Source organism: Eptesicus fuscus, chromosome 24 (genome assembly GCF_027574615.1).
Source record: "Eptesicus fuscus isolate TK198812 chromosome 24, DD_ASM_mEF_20220401, whole genome shotgun sequence".
Taxonomy (NCBI): Eukaryota; Metazoa; Chordata; class Mammalia; order Chiroptera; family Vespertilionidae; genus Eptesicus; species Eptesicus fuscus.
In genome coordinates this window covers 3181813-3207416 of record NC_072496.1, presented here as the reverse complement: position 1 = coordinate 3207416, position 25604 = coordinate 3181813, and the positions used below count along the sequence as shown (strand labels likewise).

Here is a 25604-nt window from a genome sequence, read left to right as displayed (position 1 = left end):
CTCAGGGCAATGGCGACACGGGATCCACTGTGAGCTCAGAGGGGTTTCTTTCCTCTTTGACGTCAGCCCTGGTCTCTTGAGCCAGCAGGTGCGTGAGACGCTATCGGTAGGCGTCTGTTGCTCCTCTCCCCATGAGCATTGGAAGACACTGATTTTAAGTTGGTCTAGTTTTCTAAAAGTTAGTAATTTATTAAAAATGTACATGCACACACACACACACACACACACACACACACACACACCCCTCAGCAGACTCCACACCTCCCATCCTGTTGTGAAAATGCAAATGTAGAGTCTCCTTGATCGCCCTCTTGTCCTCGCTGCTCCATCATCCAGTCCCATTGGCTGACAGTAGACGCTCAAAACCTGACTCATTCTCATCTCCTCCGCACGAACCTCATCTCAGCACCTCGCCCCTGGAACGTACCCTGAGCCTCTTCCTGGGTCTCCTCGCTCCCACTCTCTCTCCTAAAGCCGTGGTCCACATAGCAGCCACTGAGTACCACCCTCCCTCCCTGGCCCCCCTCCCTCCCTTCCTTCCTTCAATAGCCATCTTCTGTTTTCTTAAAAAATATTTTTATTGATTTCAGAGAGGAAGGGAAAGGGAGAGAGGGATAGAAACATCCACGATGAGAGAGAATCATGGATCGGCTGCCTCCTGCACGCCCCCTACTGGGAATTGGGCTCACAACAGGGCATGGGCCCTGACCGGGAATTGAACCGTGTCTTCCTGGTTCATAGGTTGATGCTCAACCACGGAGCCACGCCGGACGGGCAGACACACTGATCTTTCCAAACTGCTCCTCTTTAAAAAAAATTCCTCCCCACACAGTACTAAAGGTGGGAGCTGACATCCGAAGATTGCGATCAGGGGATGATGGGCTCAGCTGGGACAGCCCTAGTCATACCCCCACCCCTTTGACGAGGGAGCACAGTGAGCCCCACAGCACCCCCAAACAGATCACTCTGAATGAATTCTCCTTATAGAAAAGTGGGGGCTCTGATACCTAAGGAAGAGGAAGGACAGTTCCACAGGCAAAAACAATGGCTCGTGTTACATGTTCCTGGTGAAATTCTCACCCATTCAAAATGGAGCAAGAAAATGAAAAATGATATACTGACTTTTTTTTATGAAGCTAAATATATCTACATTTCTAAAGTTTTTTATTTTGCATTGCCTCTCCTAAATTTTTTTTTCAGTAATAAAATGTCCTTCCTTTTAATAAATTACAGTAAATATCAGATTACAGGGTGGTTTTTTTTCATGTCTTTATTTGGCAAAATAACGTTAACGGCTCGACGACAGTCCCCTAATCTATTATTTAATTTTACTAGTTCATAACATCCAAACCGCTGGGAATTCTTAATCTAGCGCACACATCTCCAAAGCGCATTCTAAGCTGCTGCAATTGAGGTTGCCTGCAAAAAAAAATTTAAATTAAAAAAAAAAAAAAAGGATGGGGAGTTTATTGTCAGAAGTGCTGGGTTAAGAAATATTAAAAAAAAAAAAAAAAGACATAAAAAAGATATTCTTACTCTGGCCAGGAAGCTCAATTAGTTGGAGTGTTGCAGGTTCGATCCGAGTCATGGCACATACAGGAATCAACCAATGAATGCATAAATGAGTGGAATAGCAAATCAATGCTTTTCTCTCTCTCTCTCTCTCTCTCGATCTCAAAAAATATATATATTCTTACTACAGAACGTCTCAGAAACTTAAAAATACTAATGCATTTTTTTTGTGTGAACTCCAAAAAAGAAGACACATTATACATTACTAGAGGCCCGGTGCATGAAATTCGTGCGGGGGTCGGTGTCCCTCAGCCTGGCCTGCACCCTCTCCAATCTGGGATCCCTCACCCAATCTGGGGCCGCTGGCTCCTAACCGCTCACTTGCCTGCCTGCCTGTTAGCCCCTAACTGCCTCTGCCTGCCTGCTGATCACCCCTAACCACCCTCTCCTGCCGACCTGATCGCCCCTAACCGCCCCTGCCTTGGCCTTTGTAAGGAAGGAGGACCGGTTGAACCGGTCTAATTAGTATATTACCCTTTTATTAGTATAGATATCCCACAATTATGTGACCAAAGAATTCTCTCATGAAGAATCATCTTAGCCCTAGCCGGCTTGGCTCAGTGGATAGAGTATCAGCCTGCAGACTTGAAGGGTCCCAGGTTCGATTCCTGGTCAGGGCATATGCCTGGGTTGCAGGCTCGATCCCCAGTAGGGGGTGTGCAGGAGGCAGCGAATCAATGATTCTCTCTCATCCTTGATGTTTCTCTCTCTCTCCTTCTCCCTTCCTCTCTGAAATCAATAAAGAAATATATTTTTAAAAAGTTAAAAAAAAAAAAAAGAATCATCTTAACAGATCTGTCCTGGGAACCGTTAATCTAGAGACTCCTAAAGCTTGCCTGACGTTTGCTGATAAGGAGAAACGCACCATCACACTTTTTACGGAACCAGAAAACCAAGGACCACACAAAGGAAACAGAGATGAAAATGTGAATGCCGGGTCATGTCACCCTCGGTTACACTCTCAGCGTTTCCAACCTATTCTTCTCTTCGCTTCGCCGGCACACTTGAGAAAAATAACCCCGATTCCCACGCTTATATTTCCCCCAAAGGACTTTAACATGTCAGCCCCATTGTATGAGTTTCCAAAGCATCTTTCGATCTTGATTGAAGTCATGTGACTGTTGCCAGAGGAACTATCCAGGATCACGGGCAGGGATGGGCAGAAAAAAAAAAATCTCTCTTCAGGTACCGAGCACTGAAGAAAACAAAAGGCTTGGAGACTTGCAATGGGACAGGCTGTGACAAAGCCATCGTCCCCGTGCCTCTAAATTACAGCTCACAAGGCCCCTGGGACGACAGAGTCGGGAGACAGTCGCATAGCTCCCCCCTCAATACACAACATCAACAGCAACACACAATACATCGTTTTAAAAAATGACAAGGAACACTATACTTCCTGCTGTAAAATTATGCCGGTTACATAACAGAACACAAGTCGTTTCGTAATTAGCACTTGTTTGTAATATCGTGCCTGGAGTGGCTAAATGAGTTCTGGTTTTTTTTATTCAGGTAGAATCCATTGAGGCCATATGGAGAAGCCAGGATAGTAATGTTCAATAGAGCGCACAAGGGGCAATATAATTACAACCAGCGCAAGGATGGATCAATTCATAACCATCTATGTTATTGATCGAAAATGATTCAGAGAGCATGGAGCAATGCTCATTTAAGAGGATAGGGACACCCATCCTATTTCCTTCTTTTAACCTCTAGTTTTTCTTGAGCTTAATATTAATAGACGAGAGGCCCAGTGCATGAATTCGTGCACCAGTGGAGTCCCTCGGCCTGGCTTACAGGATCAGGCCAAAACTGGCTCTCTGCCATCCCCAAGGGGTCCCAGATTGCAAGAAGGCACAGGCCAGGCTGAGGGACCCCACTGGTGCACAATCGAGGCCAGGAAGGGATGCAGGAAGTTGGCCAGCCAGGGAGGGACCGCGGGAGGGCTCCAGAGCGTGTCCGGCCCATCTCGCTCAGTCCTGATCTGCCGGACCCCAGCAGTAAGCTAACCTGCCGGCTGGAGCATCTTCCCCCTGGTGGTCGGTGCACATCATAACGAGCGGTTGAGCGGCCTTAGCATATCATTAGCATATTACACTTTGATTGGTTGAATGGCCGACCGGACAATCAGACACTTAGCATACTAGGCTTTTATTATATAGGACAATCCCTTTAGGATGAAACAGATACTGGTATGGGAAGGTCACCACTCTGGAGTCAGCGACTTCCTCCAGAAGCAGATGCCCTAAGGTCTCAGCCAGGAAGTGTGCAGATGACTGTCAGGGCCCTGGAATTAGGCTGGGAAAGGGGGACAAGTCCCCAAGTTCAATGATATGGACTTGCACTTAGTTGCCTTTTTACCCAGAATTCTCAACCCAGGAGCTTCCCAGGGTTTCCAGAGAATAAACTCTATGACTCCACTAGGAGCTGCATGGATTATATAGGTAAATCCTATATAATAAAAGCCTAACATGCAAATTGACCAAATGGCAGAACGACTGGTCGCTATGACACCCACTGACCACCAGGGGGCAGACGCTCAATGCAGGAGCTGCCCCCAGCCCGCAGGCCCCAGGCCAGCCAAGGTGCGTGCCAGCAGGGGGGCCCCCTGATCATCCTACAGGTCGCCCCACACATCGGCCCTGATCGCCAGCCAGGCCTAGGGACCCTACCTGTGCACAACTTTTGTGCACAGGGCCTCTAGTTATTTAATGATCTCCCGCTGCGTTTGCACCCAACAGCTGTTAGCCTCACCTCTTGCTAACAGGCCACCTGATCAGAAAGGTTCAGAGAAATATCCCATCACTGCCAGAGCCGGGGTGGAATGCTTATTTTTAGCTTTCTGGTATTTGATCAGAAATGCTTTCAGCCAGGAATGACTTCAATAAGATTTGTGCATCCGGATGCTGCCAAACTCAGGAGGGGAGAAAAGTCAAATATTAAAGGAAACCTCCTTGCTCTCATCCAAAGAAGGATGGTTCTTTACGTTTTTAAAGAAAACGTTAGTTCTATTTTTACTTCCCTTTCGGATTCTCGAAGGCTTCGGCGAAGAGGAACATAGGTCTGGTATCAAAAAGCTTTAAAAAACCAAAAATGTTCTACCTATAACTCAGTAATCCTTTATTTAAAATATATATATATATATTTTTTTTTATTGGTTGCAGAGAGGAAGGGAGAGAGAGAGAAACATCAATGATGAGAGAGAATCATTGATCAGCTGCCTCCTGCACGCCCCACACTGGGGATCAAGCCAGCAATCCAGGCATCTGCCCTGCCCGGGAATCCAACCGTGACCTCCTGGTTCATAGGTGGATGCTCAACCACTGAGCCACACCAGCCGGGCTGAGCCGAGCATCTTAAATCAACTCTACTCCTTTCTCTGTAGAGTAGTATTTACAGGAGGGACATGGGATTGGCTAAAAAAAAAAAAGGAAAAACAATTTTGTGCATGATTCCCATAAGAAAATGTCTCAAAGAAGAAATTGAAAAACAACTACCTAGTTTATTTCTTTGTGACAAAACGTGACCAAGGGGAGTTAGGACAAAATCTTATATTTACGCAGAACCCTCAACTGTTGCCACGGAAACCAGCTGAGCGGTTTTGCAAATGACCGGAGTTCCTAGAAATCTGAACCAAAGAATAAATGAAAGAGGGGGGACAGGAGGGATGGCTAATTGGGATACAAATATGTCCTGTGGTGATCAGTAATACAACCGTCCTTGAAAATCACGTAATGTGATCATTATGGTGTTTGGGGAGAAGGAGTGGACGTACTGGGGGGGGGGGGGCAGTGAGGGGAACTGGGGGTGTGCCAAGCTGTGGCCCAGGTCCTGGGACCATTGGTCGTCTCCTTCTGTGTCTGCAGCTCAGAGTCGGTGGAAGGGGCAGGAGGAAGGGAAGCGAAGTGGCCATGTGTCCAGGGCACTTGGTGCGGCAAAATCACGACCCTGCGCTGTCTGACTCTTTCCGCTTAGCGTGATAGGCTCACGATCCGTCCACGTTTTTGCAAAGGGCAGTACTGCATCTTCCCTTACGACCGAGGAGCAGTTCCTAGTGTACATGTACCACGGCTTCCTTATCCGATGCTCAAAGGACACTTCGGTCGTTGCCATGGGCTCCCGTACACCGAGCTGCAGTGCCCACGGGGTGAGCGTATCTGGGCGAGGAGACGTTTCAACCATGTAACGAAACTTCGACGGAGAGTGTGCTTGGACTCTGGAGAAACTGGAAAATCGCGTGCAATTTCCCGGCACTCCGCTCGGAAGCCCATCTAAGCGGGTCATCGCCCACAGAGCCGCGCGGCCACCTCCCTGGTGCTCCCCGCAGAGATGAAAGCATCGTGCGGCGCCGGAGGCCAGCAGAGCGGATCGTGAGATGTGTGCTCTCCCCAAAGCCGAGACACTGAGAAGTGAGACGTGTTGTGGGTGTGATCGAGTGTCCGGGGCATCGGCTGTCCTAAGAGGAGTCACTCACATTGGCCGAGTGTCTCCAGGTGCCGGACACTGAACGTAGCACAGGGGATCTACAGTGAAATGCGTGATTTCTTTTCTTCTCCAGCTGTGTACAGCCTTTGGTGAGAATAGTCCCACCTGTCCACTGGGGACAAATTGCCAGGTAAAATAAATCCCAGGAAGAAAAACACCGTGCTGGGAAAACACAAAGGTAAGAATGGCCCGGCAGGCGTGGCTCAGGGGTTGAGCATCGACCCATGAACCAAGAGGTCATCGATTTGCTTCCCAGTCAGGACACATGCCCGGGTTGTAGGCTTGACCCCCAATAGGGGGCGTGCAGGAGGCAGCCAATCAATGATTCTCTTTCTTTTTTGGTTTTATTTTTTAAAAATATATATTTTATTGAATTTTTACAGAGAGGAAGGGAGAGGGATAGAGAGTTAGAAACATCGATGAGAGAGAAACATCCATCAGCTGCCTCCTGCACACCCCCTACTGGGGATGTGCCTGCAACCAAGGTACATGCCCTTGACCGGAATCGAACCTGGGACCTTCCAGTCTACAGTCCGATGCTCTATCCACTGAGCCAAACCGGTTAGGGCATCCATGATTCTCTTTCATCACTGATGTTTCTATCTGTCTCTCCTTCTCCCTTCCTCTCTGAAATCAAAAACTAAAAAATAAATAAAGTAGCCAATTTAGATGCTTAGGAATAAGCACTGCATGAAGCAGACCACCATCCATGGAAGAGAAAACAGTGTCTGGACCCGGTCTGCATGGCTGTAAGGAAAGCTAACGCTAAAAATAAAACCCCTGAAACGCTGCCGTTTCTCCTAGCATGCTTGGTGGCCATCAAATGAGGACGAGCTGGCCTTTCCTCTTGATCAGATCCAACGGATCCAGCCACGTTTGAAAGTAAATCATGTCTCGACCGATGCAGCGAGAGCTTCTCATTGCTCAGCAGCCTGGAGCCATGAGAAAGATCATTACCCAGGGCCGATCCATGAGAGTTCTTGCCTGTTTCTAATCATTCGTGTTGCTATTTCACCAGAAAGAAAAGGATGACAGCGGAGAGGGGTGAAGAAGCCGTCCCGGCAGAGACAAGTCAAATATCTAGTTGATTAGGGGACGGCTCAGCTGCTCGAGTGCTCAGCTGGGTTGACTGGGTGGTGACTCTACGCCAGTTGCCCTGTCCTTTGGTCAGAGAGGTCAAACAGATGACCAAAAACAACAGACTTTTTTTCTTTCTTTTTGGCAAATGTTCATGTCTCTTGTCCATCTAGACAATGTTTCTTGTTTTGTCCCTGAATTTATTTGTTTCAGAACCGAACCTGAAGAATGGCCAATACAGTCAAGGTGCTTTTTCTCCTGTGTACGGCTCATCCATTTCCCTTTTGCATTCTTGAATTTTCTTTGGGATGGCATACAGACAACGTAGTCTAAGCATCGTTTCTGCACAGAGATTTTAGAATTGTTTTTCAAAGCAATCTACTTCTCTCTGAATTTCTGTCATATCCAGGATAGCCCCTCCAAGGGTAGACGGAAAATACTTCACAGGAAGATGGCAGTTTCAAAAAGGAGCATCTTAGACTCAAAGCATCTTAGAATTACCTAGATTTAGAGTCTCCCAAGGAAATATATTCCACCTTCCTTATTCTTCCTGTCTTAACACTGACTCCAAAAATAACCAGTTTTAAGTCATAGAAGGCCTCTTGAAAGCTGTTCTCAAAAACATGTAGATGCAAACCTATGTAGCTATGAAAACTTGCATTGAGCCCTGACCGGTGTGGCTCAGTGGATAGAGCGTCGGGCTGTGGACTGAAGGGTCCCAGGTTCGATTCCCGTCAAGGGCATGTACCTTGGTTGCGGGCACATCCCCACCAGTGGGGGGTGTGCAGGAGGCAGCTGGTCGATGTTTCTCTCTCATTGATGTTTCTAACTCTCTGTCCCTCTCCCTTCCTCTCTATAAAAAAATCAATAAAATATATTATAAATAAATAAATAAATAAAACTTGTGCTGGCCCAGCTCACATCCCCAAGCTTGTTCCTTTTCCTCCTTACCTGTGCAGAGACGCACAAGATAAGGTTAAATCTACAAAGATCATCTCTCCATGACACTAAGAAATATCCACACAACCCTGAGAGAAATAACGGCCACCCCTAAATTATTACATTGAAAGGCAGCTTGATTTTTTTGTTCTGTTTTGGTAATCCTGGAGAGAGCGGAAGGGAGAGGAAGAGACAGAGAGAACACATCGACTGGGCTGCCTCCCTCACGTGCCCCGACAAGGGCAGGGATCGAGCCTGCAACTGAGGTACATGCTCTTGACCCAGAATCAAACCCGAGACCCTTCAGTGTGAGGCCCAACGCTCTAACCACTGAGAAAACTGGCCAGGGCTAAAGGCAACTTGATTTTCAGTTGATATACACGGACTGGCCCGATGATGATGATGCCTGGACGCATAATAATCTGGCCACACAGTGTCTATCCTATAGAATAAAAGGATAATATGCAAATTGTCCCCTCAACCAGGAGTTCGACCAGCAGGCAGGTTGGCCAACTGCCCATGTCCCCTCCCCCTGGCCAGGCTGGCAGGACCCCACCCATGCACAAATTCATGCACCGGGCCTCTAAAATAAATAAATATATATATTTTTTCACTGAGTGGCCAGATTATTATGCGTTCAGAGATCATAATAATCTGGCCACTCAGTGTATACTGCTCAGGTTTCATGGCATGAGAACAACCCTGCATCATAGCACAAATTCTGCTCCTCCTAACTGAGGACCAAGTTCAGTGAGGAATAGTTTTAAGTCGCAAAAGAAAAGTAGCAAAGAGATTCAACTCCATCGTCAGCAACGTTCTTGGAATGGCGAACCGTTTGAAACTAATAAAAAACGAGAAAAGGGAACGGCATGAACCACAGGAATGGCCGACTAGAACTCCCTCCTCGTTTCCGACTACTTTTCCCATTCATGGTGCTTCGCGATGTGGGGCGTGCACCAGCTCCTGAGAATTCGGCTCCTGAGAATTCACGCCCTCGGTTCAATCTTCAGAAACGTTCAACAGCCCGTTCTCTTTGATAGCGGCCACCGGCAATCCTTTCTGATCTCCGCGGGCTGCTTCCCAGGCATGGCATATTCAATTTTAATGAAAACCTCCACCGTTCACAAAGAACCCAAGAGAGAGTTCCGGCTTACCGCCTGCTGTGGCTGACACGGGGAACACAGCCAGCTCCCCGTCAATCCAGCGAAAGACATGAACTGCAGTCAACAGGTGAAGGCTGGTTTCACCAGGATCTAGAATCATCGAAATACTGAATGTCCAGAATATGAGAGCACCCAAATGCCCTGAAGAGTCAAGGAGTGGCATGCTAATAAACGTGTCTCGCCCTCACCGGTGTGGCTCAGTGGACAGAGCGTCGGCCTGTGGACTCAAGGGTCCCAGGTTCGATTCCGGTCAAGGGCATGTACCTTGGTTGTGGGCACATCCCCAGTAGGGGGTGTACAGGAGGCAGCTGATCGACGTTTCTCTCCCATCGATGTTTCTAACTCTCTATCCCTCTCCCTTCCTCTCTATAAAAAAAAAAATCAATAAAATATGTTTTAAAAACAACAAACAAAACGTGTCTCGTGCTCGGTGAACTTGCAGTGAGTGAGGTGGTGGCAGTGGGTGTTTCTGGAGGTACTACCTGAGCTTGGGTGAGTGTATTTAAGGAAGGAGACTGGGAGGAGACCTGAGATGAGTAGGTCTACGCTGAGCAAAGGGGGGAGGGGGAGGAAGCACCCCAGAAAGAGGAAACAGCTCAGTGGTGGAAGGTGCCCATGGCAACTGAGAGCTGAGGGAAGTATCAGAAAAGAAAAATGGCGTCTGTGGCTAGAACCAAGAAAGCAACTCTGAGGCTAGTGTGACATTCCGGCAGGGAGTCTTGTTAAAGATTTTGTTTTAAGTATATTTTTATTGATTTCAGAGAGGAAAGGAGAAAGAGAGATAAAGAGAGAGAAAAATCAATGAGGATAGAGCATCATGGATCGGCTGCCTCCTGCACGCCCCACACTGGGGATCGAGCCCATAACCCCAGGCGTGCGCCCTGACCAGGAATCGAACCCGTGACCTCCTGGTTCATAGGTTGATGCTCAACCACTGAGCCACGCCGGCCGGGCTCATTTTTGAAACTCAGCTCATCACTGATCTTCACAAACATGCTTCTGACTCCCCAATTGATTTTTTTTTTCACTCTCCTAACTCCTACCTACAGTTGACATCACATTCGCCCCATACATCATTATTTTGAGACTAGAGGCCCAGTGCACGAAATTCGTGCATGGGTAGGGTCCCTCGTGGCTGCTGGCCCCAGGCCAGGGCCTCCTTTCCCCTGGCTGCCTGCTGCTACCATCACCACTGCCGCCACAGGCGGCCAGGGCGGGGCCGGCTGGGGGGAGGGGCCGAGGGCTGTTGGCCGGCTGGCCGGCCCCGCCCCCTGGTCGAACTCCCAGTGGAACTTCTGGTCAAGGGGACTATTTGCATATTAGGCTTTTATTATATAGGATTATTTTCTCTTCTTTCGCCTTTGTTCACTATGTCTTTGCAACGAAGCAGAGGGTCATGATTTTGGCTTCTTTGTTTTGTTTTATCATCATCTCAACTGTCCAACAACGGTGTGAAATGCGGCGTTAGCATTTTGTCAGTAGGGACTGAGTCACGAGTTTGAGAGTTTCCAGAGTGAAAAGCTGGACGAGGTTTTTAAATAGTTCTCGGGGAGATCCGGACCACACAGAGCTCTACTGATGCAAACTTACCAGAGAAGACGCTAGGGATCTTGGAAAGGAAGCTTTTGACAGTTCGAATGGGAATTCCATTTTTTTCATCTTGCATGCGGGCTATGACGTCTTCCATCTAAACAACAATGACAACAGGATTAAAACCTTTCAGAAGTTGAATTTTTCACAAAAAAAACGGTTTTCATAACAATTTGGTACATCCGTCTTGCTCAACTAAGAATAATGTGACACTCTTACCTTGCTAGACTCGGAAACATTCATATTTTAAGTTTGGTTACAAACGATGGAGGAAACAGCAGGGAGAGTGGCCATGCGAGGCTCCATTAACCTGCTAAGAGGAGCTGTGAATAATGCCTCTCTCCTCGGAAAGGTGGAGATAAAAGCGCCTATTTCTGTAACTGTCAGAGAGCACTGTCATGGCAAAATGCACACTTCGTTAATATTATCATCTCTACTGAGCTCACTGAGAAAGAAAACAGAAGCCCTAACAGCCACTGTTTGGGGTTCCTCTTTAGGCAAAGACAGACGAAAAAAAAATCTAGTTCCTAAAAGCTCAAACCAGTCACAAGGGCCACATATAAAAACACATCCACTGCATTTACTGACGTTCCCTTAACGCATTCACACAGGCTATTTTTCCATCAAGCATGGTTTTTACTCACTTGGTTACCTACTTTCTCACTTACTAGCAATAGCCAATTAGAGGAGGAGAATGTTAAACGCAGACCAACTAATAGAACAAGGTAGGCAGCAACAGGGATGAGGGGTTAGAAGAAGTAACTCTAATAAATGGTAAAATTCTTTGGGGCAATTTAAGTCCAAAAGACTCCAGTATCTCAAAAGAAGATGTATATTACCCATTATCTAGATAAGAGCAATGGATCTATCTATAATCTATTTAGCTATCTATCATCTATCTATCTATCTACCTATCTATCTATCTATCAATCATCTATCATATATCTATCATCTATCTCTATCTATCTATCATCTATCTATATATCATCTATCTATCTATCTACCTATCTATCTATCTATCTATCATCTATCTATATCTATCTATCATCTATCATCTATCTATCTATCACCTATCATCTATCATATATCTATCATCTATCTATATCATCTATCATCTATCTATCTATCTATCTATCTATCTATCTATCTATCTATCTATCTATCTAAGACCTATCTTCATACGGATGCCATTGAGTTGTAAAGGATCAGTATGTGTTTTATAAGCCTGTTTCTGACCGAGGGCGAGGGAACCCTGAGCCCGAGATAACAGAACACTGGACTGTGAGCAGCAGAGCTGGGCATGGGCATGCCTTGGGTGACTGGCACTTTCTCTGAGTCTTATTTTCTTTACCCTTCACATAAGCAGCAGCTGATCTGTAAGATTTCTTCTAGCGGCAACATTATTGAGGTCTGGAAATAATCATCCGTGTTCAGAACTGGAGAGCTCTCTTCCCTTAACTCGAAGAGCCGGTTCCCGACCAGAGAAAGAGAGGCGAGTGGATGGAATTGAACAGGGCCTCTTACTGATCTATCTGTTTGGAACTGTCCGTTCATTGTAACATCAGTGCAAATAGTAGAGAGAAAGGGATCCGTTACTCTATTACTCTAAGACTCCGGGTTTTCCATCTGTAATCCTATAGAATAAAACCCTAATATGCAAATCGACCAAACAGCAGGATGACCGGTCATTATGACACTCACTGACCATCAGAGGCTGGATGCTCAACACAGGAGCTGCCCCCTGGAGGTCAGTGCACTCCTACAGGGGGAGCGCCGCTCAGCCAGACGCCGGGCTGAGGGATCACCCCCCTTCAGTGCACGAATGTTGTGCACCGGGCCTCTAGTATAGGGATAATAATAATAGTGTGCATCTTGTTACAGGTGATAATTAATGGAACAATGCTCAGTAAATATTTGCCAGAATGCTCTCATCATCATCATCATCATCGCCATCGCCATCATCAACATCATCATCAGTGTCTTCCCTCATCACTGTATTAGAATGCCACAGACGCTTTCCGTTATAATCCAGTTGGCAAAGACAGCTGTGGTCGAATGCCAAGCATTTACTGAAGTAATAAATTGCCAGTCACAGAGCAGACAAAGATGGACAAGCTTAGATTTCTTGTAGAAGACCGAGTGTGTGCTGGCCTCTGAAAGATAGGGGGCTTGATTCGAAGAAACGTCAGGAAGAATTATTTTTGCATCTAAGTAAAGTACTATGAAGGCGATGAAAAAAATGGTATTTAGAAGAAAGGGGAAATGAGACTGCATCCATTTTTGACAAATGAAAATGTTTCTGCTCTCCTATTTGCTTGATGAATTTGCCTCTTGAAGTTCATTAGTGGATCCAAATATTGAATTGAATTGAGATGAAATCCTCTTTGCAAAAGCAATCTTTTATCCATGCAAACTAATGAACTCTTTTCTGCAAAGAGTAAAAACAATGGCCTCTTGCAAAGTGATTTTGAGAATATCTACAGCGCAATTTGTTTTAAATGCTTTATGCCTCTATTACGAAACTCTTCACACGGCAGTTATTCTTCCTCTTAAACTATCTGTCTTCCCTTAGACTTGAACTTCTTGAGGAGAGAAGCCTCACCTTGCCCATTTCTGTATTGCTAATATGGAAAGTGCTGGCCCACAGGGAGGCTCAGGAACAAAGGAAGAGACATTAAATTTTAATGAATGGCACACGTTTCATTTTTTCTGAGCGATCCAAAGCAAAAATCCAAGTTACATTGATTTAAGATTTTGTCTTCAGATGTGGGAAATACTTTAAAAAATAAAACCTGCCCTAACCGGTTTGGCTCAGTGGATAGAGCATTAGCCTGGGAACTGAAGGGTCCCAGGTTCGATTCCGGTCAAGGGCCATGTACCTTGGTTGCGGGCACATCCCCAGCAGGAGGCAGCTGATCGATGATTCTCTCTCATTGATGTTTCTAACTCTCTATCCCTCTCCCTTCCTCTCTGTAAAAAAAAAATAAAAAAAATATCAATAAAATATTTTTTAAAAAATCGAACATTCAGTGAAAAAATAGGCTGAGTCAAAAACCGTGCAACAGGAGAGCTGACCGTGCTATACGCTAGAACATTCTGGTGATTTTTCTTCACTTAACGCAGAGATTCCTCTGCTTGCTTCTCTGAGGAATTGTTTCTTTCAAACCCTGAGGGTAAATCAGTGGCTGCTTTGGAGGCAGTCTTCCTGCTGGTGGACGTGCCTGACGCTCAAGTTCACGGTCATGAGTAAGCTCTCAAGATGACAGATGCTACTGGCCTCCCCCCCCCCCCCCCACTGCTCTTTTCCCAGGAATTCATAATTAGCCTTTCCGTCCCAATAGCTTAGATGTCACTTCAATGCTTGTGATGTATTTCAAACACGGCTCGGGTTCAAGAGTATCCACCCGCACACTCAGCGAAATCAAAGAGAGAGCCTACTACACAGCTACGCCTCTGAGGGGAGTAACTAATGATTCAAGAGGGAACCCCAGGCAGGGAACTCCCACGCACTGATGAAAGAAAAATCCACTGCCTTGAGACCTAGCTAGGTCCCTAATGTTCTTAAGAATAATGAACAGCCCTGGCCAGTTTGGCTCAGTGTATAGAGCGTCGGCCTGGGGACTGAAGGGTCCCAGGTTTGATTCCAGTCAAGGGCACATGCCCAGGTTTCGGGCTTGATCTCCAGTAGGGGGCGTGCAGGAGGCAGCCAATCAATGGTCCTCTCTCATCATTGATGTTTCTATCTCTCTCTCCCTCTCCTTCCTCTCTGAAATCAATAAAAATATATATTTTAAAAAAAAAGAATAATGAACAACATAAACTGATGAACAAAAATAGAACCAGAGTCATAGAAGCATCGAACAGACTGTGCAACCTATGAGGAAAGGTGTGGGGGGGGTGAGGGGTAAGAGATCAACCAAAGGCTGACCTTCAGTCACCACCTCCATTAGCGTTTATCCGCCGTTCAGCCAGCCTGCTTAGTCCAAGAATTAATACCATGTCCGACCCTCATTTAAAATGTTTATAAAAAGGATTATGATGTGAAGGTAAGGCCGGAGCACTTTAAAAGGACAAAAGCATAATCATACCGATGGGGAAGGCTTATCTGTTTCGGATGCACACACTGAGAATCAATTCACGTGCGATGAGGTGGCTGTCTGCGTTGCGTGTCGTGCTTTCCAAAGTTTTAAATTGGCTTCTGCTGCGGCGGAGCCTGACCTTGTTCTCGGCGCGACGTTCTCTCGTTTCCTTATTTCAAAGATCGACTTTTAAATTTCCATTTCCTAGAATTTTTTTTCGAGATCGATGAGTGAATTTTAGAAAGACGAAAGGAAGAGAATGTCCCCTTGCCCCGTGCCTTTGCCGGGGCTGCCCATCCGAGGCCCCACAAAGTGAAATGGAGTTTACTTCCAGGAGCCTTTGAACAGCTCTATTGATCTTTCCAACCCGCTGAACAGCAGACGGTAAAGAAAGGGAAATTCAACGGGACTTTTCTGATTCGCCCTTTACATACGGGAGACTGGAGCTGGGGATATGCAAAATCGCCACCTTCCTGCTGATCATCCAGGAAAGCAAGCTCTCCGCAGAGGGCTTTGTGCAACTCGCCACTCCTGCTCAACTCTCGGAGAAAAAGTTAGAACTCACAGTGGGCTAGTTCGCAAAAAATCCCCAAGCTTAGACATGCAAATGTGTAACTTCCAGCCCAGTAACGGTTTCCTTTTTATATCTCCCACTAGAGGCCCGTTGCAAGAAGTTTCGTGCAATAGGCCTTCCTTCCCCTGGCTGCCGGCACCGGTTTTCCTCCGGCACCCGGGACCCGGGCTGCAGCGGAGCCAAGCTTTCAGTCTTCAGTCTTCACTCGGGCAGAGTCTTTGCTCCATGCCTGCGTATGCAAATTAACCTGCCATTTTGTTGGGTTAATTTGCATAATCACTCCTGATTGGCTGGTGGGCGTCGCAGAGGTATGGTCAATTTGAATCTTTCTCTTTCATTGGGGTGGATGATTATGTTTTTCTTAGGAAAACAAGATTCCCATGCCAAGGGAACTGGCTGCCATGCTCCTGACAATAGCTATCAACAATTTCCCGAGAAAATGAAAAAAGGGATGTGCCTTCCTTACTGCTAGAGAGCTTGTGTCTACTCTCTGACAATCGAAACATGGATGCCAGGTCTGGCCAGCGTGGCTCAGTGGTTGAGCGTCAACCTATGAACAAGTAGGTCAGGGTTCGATTCCCGTTCAGGGCACATCTGAAGAAGCTTTTATTGGATTTCTACTCGAAAACATTAGATGTGATGATTCCCTATTTAGGAGAAGACAATTGCTGAAGATGGGGTACAAGATATATAACAGACGGAGAATAAGACATTTAGGACAGAAGGTCTGGGATCAAGCTATGAGCTAAGGGGTGGAGAGGGGGGAAGTAATTCATCTATAAAATAGAGCAAATAATAATTGCCAGCTTCTCTATCTAATGCATTTTGCAAATACCCAACAGGATAATGCACATGAAAGTACTCTGCAGGCCCACAAAGGCAAGGAGGTGAAAAGTGGTACGATGATCCTACCCACACCCTTTGTACATCTTATGAGTTAGAAGTCCTGGGGTGGCTTATTCTGAGAGCCCACCAAGTTGATGTGATATTATGGCTGCTAGTTCTTTTTGTGTTTTTTTTAAATATATTTTATTGATTTTTTTACAGAGAGGAAGGGAGAGGGATAGAGAGTTAGAAACATTGATGCGAGAGAAACATCGATCAGCCGCCTCCTGCACACCCCCTACTGGGGATGTGCCCGCAACCAAGGTACATGTCCTTGGCCGGAATCAAACCTGGGACCCTTGAGTCCGCAGGCCGATGCTCTATCCACTGAGCCAAACCAGTTAGGGCATATGGCTGCTGTTTTTGAAGAGGAATAGTATCCCTTCACATAAGCCTACAGATAACATCATCCAGCTTGACGCTCACAATGAAAGCTGTGGCATCAGCATGATTATTATTATTCTGTAAATGAAATCAAAACATACAATGAAGTAAAACCCACAGAGCTGGTGGGAGAATGTGGTGTAGACTGAGATCTACGTAATGCTGCGGCTACTATAACGATACTGCACACCCTCCTGAAGCAATAGAAAATACGACATTTCCACATGAACGCTGAAGGCCTTGGCCTTCTTTCTTGGATGGGGCAGGTGCCTGGGGATCTGGTGAGAGCGGTTATGCGCGCCTCTCAGGTGGAGAAGGGCTCTGTGAATGACAGATGAAGGGCCAAGGATCTCACCTTTTCGGAGGAGAAAACTGCATCTGCTCACATAGTGGAACAAATACTCAGATAAAGCCCTTTGAGATTGCAAAAGCCCTAACTTATCTATTTATCTCCTCATTAGCTCTCCTCTCTCTCTCTCTCTCTCTCTCTCTCTCTCTCTCTCTCTCTCTCTCACACCCACACACACACACACACACACACACACACACACACACACACAAAGACACATGCGCTATTTCTGTCTCATTGTTCGGTTTAATCCACTATCTATTGGAGAAATGGTGAGATCCTTAATGAGAATTATAACGAAGGGCATTCCAACAAAACACACACACATATACAGTAATACTCAGAGGCAGCCCTGAGGTTGGGGACAGCCCTGGAGACTAAGAATTCTCAAGTAGTCACTCGAAGGGCCATCGACAAGGGATGCAGCCCCCGTGAGAGACCACGACCGCCTCCCCACAGCGCACTTGTACCGTATGGCTTAGTCCAGTGGTCGGCACACTCATTCGTCCACAGAGCCAAATATCAACAGCACAACGATTGACATTTCTTTGGAGAGCCACATTTTTTAAACGTAAACTTCTTCTAACGCCACTTCTTCAACATAGACTCGCCCAGGCCGTGGTGTTTTGTGGAAGAGCCACACGCAAGGGGCCCAAGAGCCGCAGGTGGCTCACGAGCCGCGGTTTGCTGACCACTGGTTAGTCTGATTATTTTTTCTTGCCAGACCCAGTCCCTTGTTTTGGATTGGCTTCCTCTGGGCAGGATAAACACTCTTCTTTACCTGCTTTCTAAAGAGCCATCCTGTTGGTCCTAACATCTAGTTGGTGTCAGGCGCTGACTAACATGGAAGACAATGAACTTGTCTTGTCCAGGAAACCTGTGAAACAGTGGCGTCCTATGAAACCACACCTTATGTGAACTTTTTTAAACTCGTCTAAAATGGGTATGACATTTGGCTCAGTGGATAGAGCGTCGGCCTGCAGACTCAAGGGTCCCAGGTTCGATTCCGGTCAAGGGCATGTATCTTGGTTGCGGGCACATCCCCAGTAGGGAGTGTGCAGGAGGCAGCTGATCGATGTTTCTCTCTCATCGATGTTTCTGACTCCCTATCCCTCTCCCCTCCTCTCTGTAAAAAAATCAATAAAATACATTAAAAAAAAGAATGGTTCGTAGACTGCTAAGTGAAATTAACATTCTGCTTTTCAGATGCATTCTTTAGTTTGCTCTTAACCACCTTGTGATACAGATACTGGAATTCACAGCAACTCCCTTTTACAGATGACAGAACTAAGGACCGGAACACTGAAGTGACGGGCTCAAGTGGACACAGGTGTTAAGAAGCAAACCCTCTATTTAGGCACATTTCAGAGCATGGCAACAGAGAATGATATTTCAAAGAAATATCCTGCTAAGACAAAGCAACATCCTTTTTCCCTATGAATAAAATGTAAATGTCCCTGGAATGCAGTGTTCTCTCAGGAGAAAAGAACTAGGCCACACTGAAAATTTTCCATTTGATGGCATCCCATGAGAACAATCCTTTGCATTTCAACTACGACTTTATTTTTATTTTATTTTTCAAAAGTATATGTTTATTGATTTCAGAGAGGGAGAGGGAGAGAAAGGGAGAGAGAGAAACATCAACAATGAGAGAGATCATTGATCGGCTGCCTCCTGCACGCCCCACACTGGGGATGGAGCCTGCCATCTGGGCATGTGCCCTGACCGGGAATGGAACCGTGACCTCCTGGTTCATAGGTCAACGCTCAACCATGACTTCAAACGCTCTCACACCGTGTTCTGGCTGTCCCCATGCATTTGCTGGGAATTGCTACTAGGATTTCTAGAATTTTTTGAAACTGTACAGGACCCACGCCTTTCGATCCGTATGGCAGCTGTCGAAACAAATGTTAAGTGATTCCCTCTCAATGCCTCATCAGCGTAGTTGATATTTATTGTGACTCCACATGTCAAAATGTTAAATGCCTATGGCGGTCTGTGGTTTGTGACAGGAAAGAAGGGTGAGGAACGACTTCCCCGGGAAGGGATCCTTCGAGTGGTGCTTCGAACACCGAGGACAAATCAGAGGAGCTGAGAGGAGGGATGCAAACGGAAGCACAGCCGTGAGAAAGGAACAGGCAATCTGTGGCGTGGTGATCTGTGGGGTCAAGTTCGCGAGCGTTATATGCAGGCTCGAGTGGAAATAGGTCAGGGGTCACGGAGGTGAAGCCACCGCAGGGAGAGGAGAAGCTGTGATATAGTTCAGATCAGGTTCACCTAAGGTCGTTACGGAGAGGCCCACAAAGGTGAAAAGGGCCGTGGGTAAGAACTCGGGGAGTGTCCTGGGAATAGCAGCCAGTGCTGGGAAGAATCAAGAGAGCGTGAGGTCCGATCCAGGCAGAGCATGGGCTAAGACAACCTTTTGCGGCTCGCGAGAGTGATAGGAGAGTCTCTCCTGCAAGGGTGTGCCAACGTTTTCACAGCAATCTACGGTAAGATAAACATTTTTCATTATGACCCAGGACAAATAAGCGTATTCCTACATTAGGAAGGTGTAATGGAAGCAAAGGTTTTATGAAACAACACTCATCCATACTATGGGTAATGAAGTGTGGCATTTTCCATCCTATTCCATTATCTATATATATAAAAGACTAATATGCAAGGTGTCCCCGCGGGAGTTCAACCGACCTGGAGTTCAATCGCTTGGTATGACGTGTGCTGACCACCAGGGGGTGGCGCGGAACGACGGAAGGCCCCGGCAGGCAGCTGGCAGCCGCTAGGGACCCTCTAGTCTACACTAATACAAGAGAAATATGCAAATTGACCATACCTCCGTGACACCCACCAACCAATCAGGAGTGAGTATGCAAATTAACCCAACAAAGATGGTGGGTTAATTTGCATACGCAGGTGTGGAATGGCCAGGCGGGGCAGGACATCTGCTATGAGGGGGAGGGTGGGGGCGTAGGGAGCTACAGGAGCTCTTGCTAATGAGCTACAGGAGCTCAGCCGAAGCGGACAAGACTGAAGAATCTGGCCAGAGCGAACACTGAAGGCTCAGGCTGGAGCAAAGACTCTAGCTGGTCGGAGCAAAGACGGAAGGCGGCGACCAGAGTGAAGGCCTGGGTTCCGGGTGCTGGAGGAAAACCGGTGCCGGCAACCAGGGGAAGGAAGGCCTATTGCACGAATCTTCATGCAACGGGCCTCTAGTCTTAAAATAAAATAAAAGTACTAGCTACAAACTTCTCAATGGCTTTCACAAACTACTAATGGAACACAACTTAACTGGCAGCTTGTAAAGTACTATTCTATCGGGTGCATTCCATGAGGAAATAAATATAATCAAGTCATTTTTATCCTTAAGACCTACCCAAATAATTAAATGAACAAAACAAAAAAATACCTCCCTGTCTTCCTCTACCCACCATCTTATTTCATTTCATTTTAGACCAAATATCTTCTCTTCTAGAAAGAGTTGTCTAACCCAGTAGTCTTTAAACTTTTTGATCTCACACTTTTCAAAATTATTGAGAACCCAAAAGGTTTTGATCCAATGGGTTATGTCTATTAATATTTACCATTTTTGAAACTAACACTGAGCCATCTAAAACATACTAGCCTATGTGCGTATATACATTTATTTCATTAAAATTACAATAAGGAACCTGTTACATATTAACAGAAATGTTTCACCCAAAAATAACTATATTTCCCCAAATGTATTCTGTGAAAAGAGTGGCTTATTTTACATTTTTAAAAGTCTCTTCAATGTTTGACTTAAAAGGAAACAGCTAGTTTCTCCTCTCTATGCTGCATTCAATCTGTTGTAACATGTCTTGTGGTTGAAGACAATCTGGCCTCACACAGAAAATACTTTAAAGAGGAAGCGATCGTTTAATAGCTTTTCAGACAATGGAGGATACTCTTCTTTGAAGCTCCAGGTAGCAGTTTCTTAAATGGTTACTTGGAATTTCTTCAGCCCAGGAACCCGACTTGCTTTATAGCCAGGTGCAAACATTTTACAGTTGAACCAAATGTCCATGAAGCGTCTTCCCGTGCCTCATCTCATTGGATCCTCACAGAAGTCCTGGAGCAGGTCGAGAGGAGACTCGGTGGAATCCTATGTTCTTTTCATTAGCAAGACACGAGCAGCAATATTCAAATATCTCTTCTAATTCATTTCCTTTCAATGTGCACGAATCCGTGCACCGGGACAGCAGTTGTGAAATACCAGGTGAAAAGGGATTTTGAACAGATATCTCCGAAGGACGGCTTCCGGTGTCTTACACCAAAGATCTCCAGGAAAGGACACGCGTACAGCAGGCATCCACAACAGTGGAGCTCTAGCCCCTTCTTTTGTGGGAGAATTTCAAGGGCTAGTGCTCAACAGAAGATACAAGGAGGGGACCTTGAGGTATGTATGGGTCTCAGTTAGGGTAAGAAAAGAACAAAAGAAAGGGAAACTAAAAAAGGTCCCTCAGAAGGAGCAATAATAACACTATCGCCCTAACCAGTTTGGCTCAGTGGATAGAGCGTCGGCCTGTGGACTCAAGGGTCCCAGGTTCGATTCCGGTCAAGGGCATGTACCTTGGTTGCGGGCACATCCCCAGTAGGGGGTGTGCAGGAGGCAGCTGAAAGATGTTTCTCTCTCATCGATATTTCTAACTCTCTATCCCTCTCCCTTCCTCTGTGTAAAAAAAAAATCAATGAAATATATATTTTTTAAAAAAATAATAACACTATCATTTGAAAATATCTGTCCGAAAATAAACCCTGTAATTGGTGCAGCCATCCATAACGTGTGACAAACTATGGTTTGACTTTCCAGCATAGAAATCTGGGGTGAAAAAAACTTTTTTGGAAGCTTCTAGAAGACGATCCTACTATGCATTTCTCGTCATGATCAACTTGCAACGTTGAGGTGCAGCAAAGAAAGATTCGGTGCCAGTTCCCCTGTGTGGTACCTGCTAATTGTTTTTCCCAAGGGTAATTATAGGGTTCTGTTCCAGGACTTTCTATTACTTTTTAAACATCACTCATGGCATCGTGATTGGCAAATTCTGTGGTATGCAAATACAGCTGCCACCTTCAAGGACGCTGTTCAGTGGGTTCACACGAAAGTAATCCAACCACTTGGCACTTCATTCATCTTGTTGGCAAGTTGAGTGAATAAAGAGTAAAAAAAAAAAAAAAAGAAAAAAAGAAATGAAATGAATAGCCCAGGACGGCGTGCATGGCTCAGTGGTTGAACGTCAACCTATGAACCAGGAGGTCATGGTTCAACTCCCGGTCAGGACACATGCCCAGGTTGCAGGCTGGATCCCCAGTGTGGGGCTCATCGTTGATGTTTCGCTCTCTCTCTCCCTCTCTCCCTTCCTCTCTGAAGTCAACAAAAATATATCATTTTAAAAAATGGAATGAATCTATGATCTTTAGTTGGTACTTCTATGTCTTATTGAGCATGCAGATTGCTCTCTGCCATCCAAATGCCTAGTTGTCTAGCATACATTAGATGCTTGATAAGTGATGGTTGAATGAATGAATAAAAAATAACCCTTACTTTTGTGTCATCACAGAGGTGTCTTGGCACCCAGTAGGGCTACTCTCACGAGTGCCCGTGAACCCTTGAGGACATAAAAAAAAGGTGGCCTCAATCAGTGGAAAGAGGCTCTAGAACAAGGCTTTGTGGGTAAAAATCGCAGCTCCGCTAGTCCAGCTTCTGAACTTGGGAGAGCTCGCCAACGCTGGAGTGCCTCCACCTCAGCATCTGGAAACTAGAGACGATAAATAATAGTATCCGCCTCTCAGGGCTATTTGAGGATTAAATGAGTTTACACCTTCCTACCCCGGCCCCCCTGCACACCCACTATGGAGCTTGGGAAAGTGCCTGGAACAGAGGAACGCCGCAGACGTGTGAGCTATAATTATTTCTTCTTTTCGCATTGTGCATTCTTTATTTAGCAACCCCGAGCTGATTTCTGTCGGGGTGACAGCTTTGTCCAACCACAGAAACAAACACTGCAGGATCCTAAGCATATGATTAAGTGCAATATTACCCTTCTATTATTCCCTCCCTCCCTTCCTTCTTTCCTCCCTTCCTTCCTTCTTCCTCCCTTCCTTCCTTCTTTCCTTCCCTCCTTCCCTCCCTCCCATCCTTCCCTCCCTCCCTTTTTCCTTCCTTCCTTCCTTCCTTCCTTTCTTCCTTCCTTCCTTTCTTCCCTCTTTCCTTCCTTCCTTCGTCCCTCTCTTCCTTCCTCTTTTCTGAATGCCTTCTAGATGACATGATTCCGTATTAGATCAGGTACAACAGTGAAGATAAATTACAAGATAATTGTGACCTTAGGATCTTATGATCTCAGAGGGACATGCACATGAATGCATGCATTTCAATCCAAAGTAATATTCTATACAGGGGGACCCCACACGCCCAGCTCTAGGAGGAGTACGGAGGGAATTTCATAGAAAGGGGTGGTACCACTTTTATGGTTTTTCAGCCTTGGCTACAGCTCACATTTTCCTCCCGTGTGGCTCTGCCTTCATGGTGCCCAGAAAGAAGGCCAATGAAACACCAGGTAAGCCAACCCATAACTCTATTTATGTTCCTGCCGAGACATATTAACAGAAGAGCAGCTACGGTGTCAAAGCCAGTTAGCACTGTGGGGAAGGGGGTAGACATAACTTTAAAGAACTTCTCAAAAATTTATTTTTTCAAAACAGAAGTGGTTTGCCCCTCCATCCCTACTCTTCAAGAACACCCACATCGACCATGAGTTGTACTCACAACGTGTCCTAGGTGACTCTGTGGGTTGAAGTCCACCTTAGAAGCTACTCACCATTAGACACAAACAAGCAGATAAACAAGAAGCGGAACTCAGGGTGCGTTAGGCAGGGGTAGGGTTTTTGTTGGTTGTAAAACCCCCCGGAATGAGAAGTCCGGAGGGAGGTGACTTCAGATTCCCTTCCAACAGATCTCTATTCTACGCCGTCAGGGTGTGGCCTTCATAGCCACCAGGTGGCTTCAGTAGTTCCAGGCATGACATTTTCACGGTTTCTCCAAAGACAAAAAAAAAAAAAAAGTGGGGGAGAGGGGTCCATATTTCACCTTTGCTTCTTCAAATAGAAAAAAACTAACACAAAAAAACAGGGTTCCTAGCAGCTGCACAGAAGAAATCCCTTTAGGTCAAATCAGCAAGAATGGAGCTACTCCCGCTGTGTGCTGAACAAGCCAATCACGGGCGTAGAGACTGGAGCAGAGACAATCAACCCCCATCGGAGCAGTGTTCTCAGGCTCGAATGTGCACCAGAGACCGAGAGCTTATGAAACACAGATTTCTGGGCTCCACCCAGAAACCAGGGGGTCTGGGGTGGGGCTCGTCCTTCTAAGCATGCCTGGCACTGCTCCAAAGCATGTGGGAGCGGGAATGCTACATCCCATGGGAGGGGAGGGGAGGTGTCGGCAAAGGGGCAGAGAGAACTCTACCAACGTTTTCCTAGAGCTTTTCATCTTTTTTATATACCTACTAGAGGACTGGTGCACGAAATTTGTGCACTGGGGGGGGGGGGGGGTGTCCCTCAGCCCGGCCTGCGCCCTCTCGCAGTCCAGGAGCCCTCAGGGGATGTCTGACTGCCGTGGAGGCGGGAGAGGCTCACCACCACTGCGCTTGCCAGCCATGGGGCCGGGGAGGGATGCAGGAGGTTGGCCAGCCGGGGAGGGATTGCGGGAGGGCTTCAGGGCATGTCCGGCCCGTCTCCTCAGTCCTGATTAGCCAGACCCCAGCAGCAAGCTAACCTACCTGTCAGAGTGTCTGCCCCCTGGTGGTCAGTGCACGTCATAGTGAGCGGTTGAACATCCTTAGCATATTATTAGCATACTAGAGGCCCAGTGCATGAAATTCATGCACAGGGGTGTGTGTGTGTCCCTCAGCCCAGCCTGTACCCTCTCCAATCTGGGACCCATCAAGAGATGTCCGACTGCCCATTTAGGCCCGATCCTGATCGGGCCTAAACGGGCAGTCGGACATCCCTCTCACAATCCAGGACTGCTGGCTCCCAAATGCTCGCCTGCCTGGCTGCCTGACTGCCTCTAACGGCTTCTGCCTGCCAGCCTGATCAATGCCTAACTTGATCAGGCTAACTGCTCCCCGGCCGGCCCAATTGCCCCAACTGCCCTGCCCTGCTGGCCTGGTCACCACTAACTGCCCTCCCCTGCAGGCCTGTTCCCCCTCAACTGCCCTCCCCTGCAGGCAGGGTCCCCCACCAACTGCCCTCGCCTGCAGGCCTGGTTGCCCCCAACTGCCCTCCCCTGCTGGCCCGGTCGCCCCTAACTACTCTCCCCTGCAGGCCTGGTCCCCCCCAACAGTCTTCCCCTGCTGGCCCAGTCACTCCTCACTGCCCTCCCCTGCAGGCCATCTTGTGGTGGCCATCTTGTGTCCACATAGGGGCCGCCATCTTTACTGCCTCCAGAGAATGATCAGCATAGCAAATTAATGATGGAACCTAGTTGTTGA

General features: G+C 46.7%; 1 protein-coding gene across 1 annotated transcript in view; it reads right to left on the bottom strand.

Moving 5' to 3' along the window:
• Nucleotides 1-25604, bottom strand: part of RGS7 (regulator of G protein signaling 7) — a 131633-nt gene that overhangs the window by 57114 nt on the left and 48915 nt on the right. Inside the window, exon 2 of the mRNA XM_008158623.3 lies at nucleotides 10824-10920. Coding sequence (XP_008156845.1) covers nucleotides 10824-10920 — 97 coding nt within the window. The remainder of the gene's footprint in view (nucleotides 1-10823; nucleotides 10921-25604) is intronic.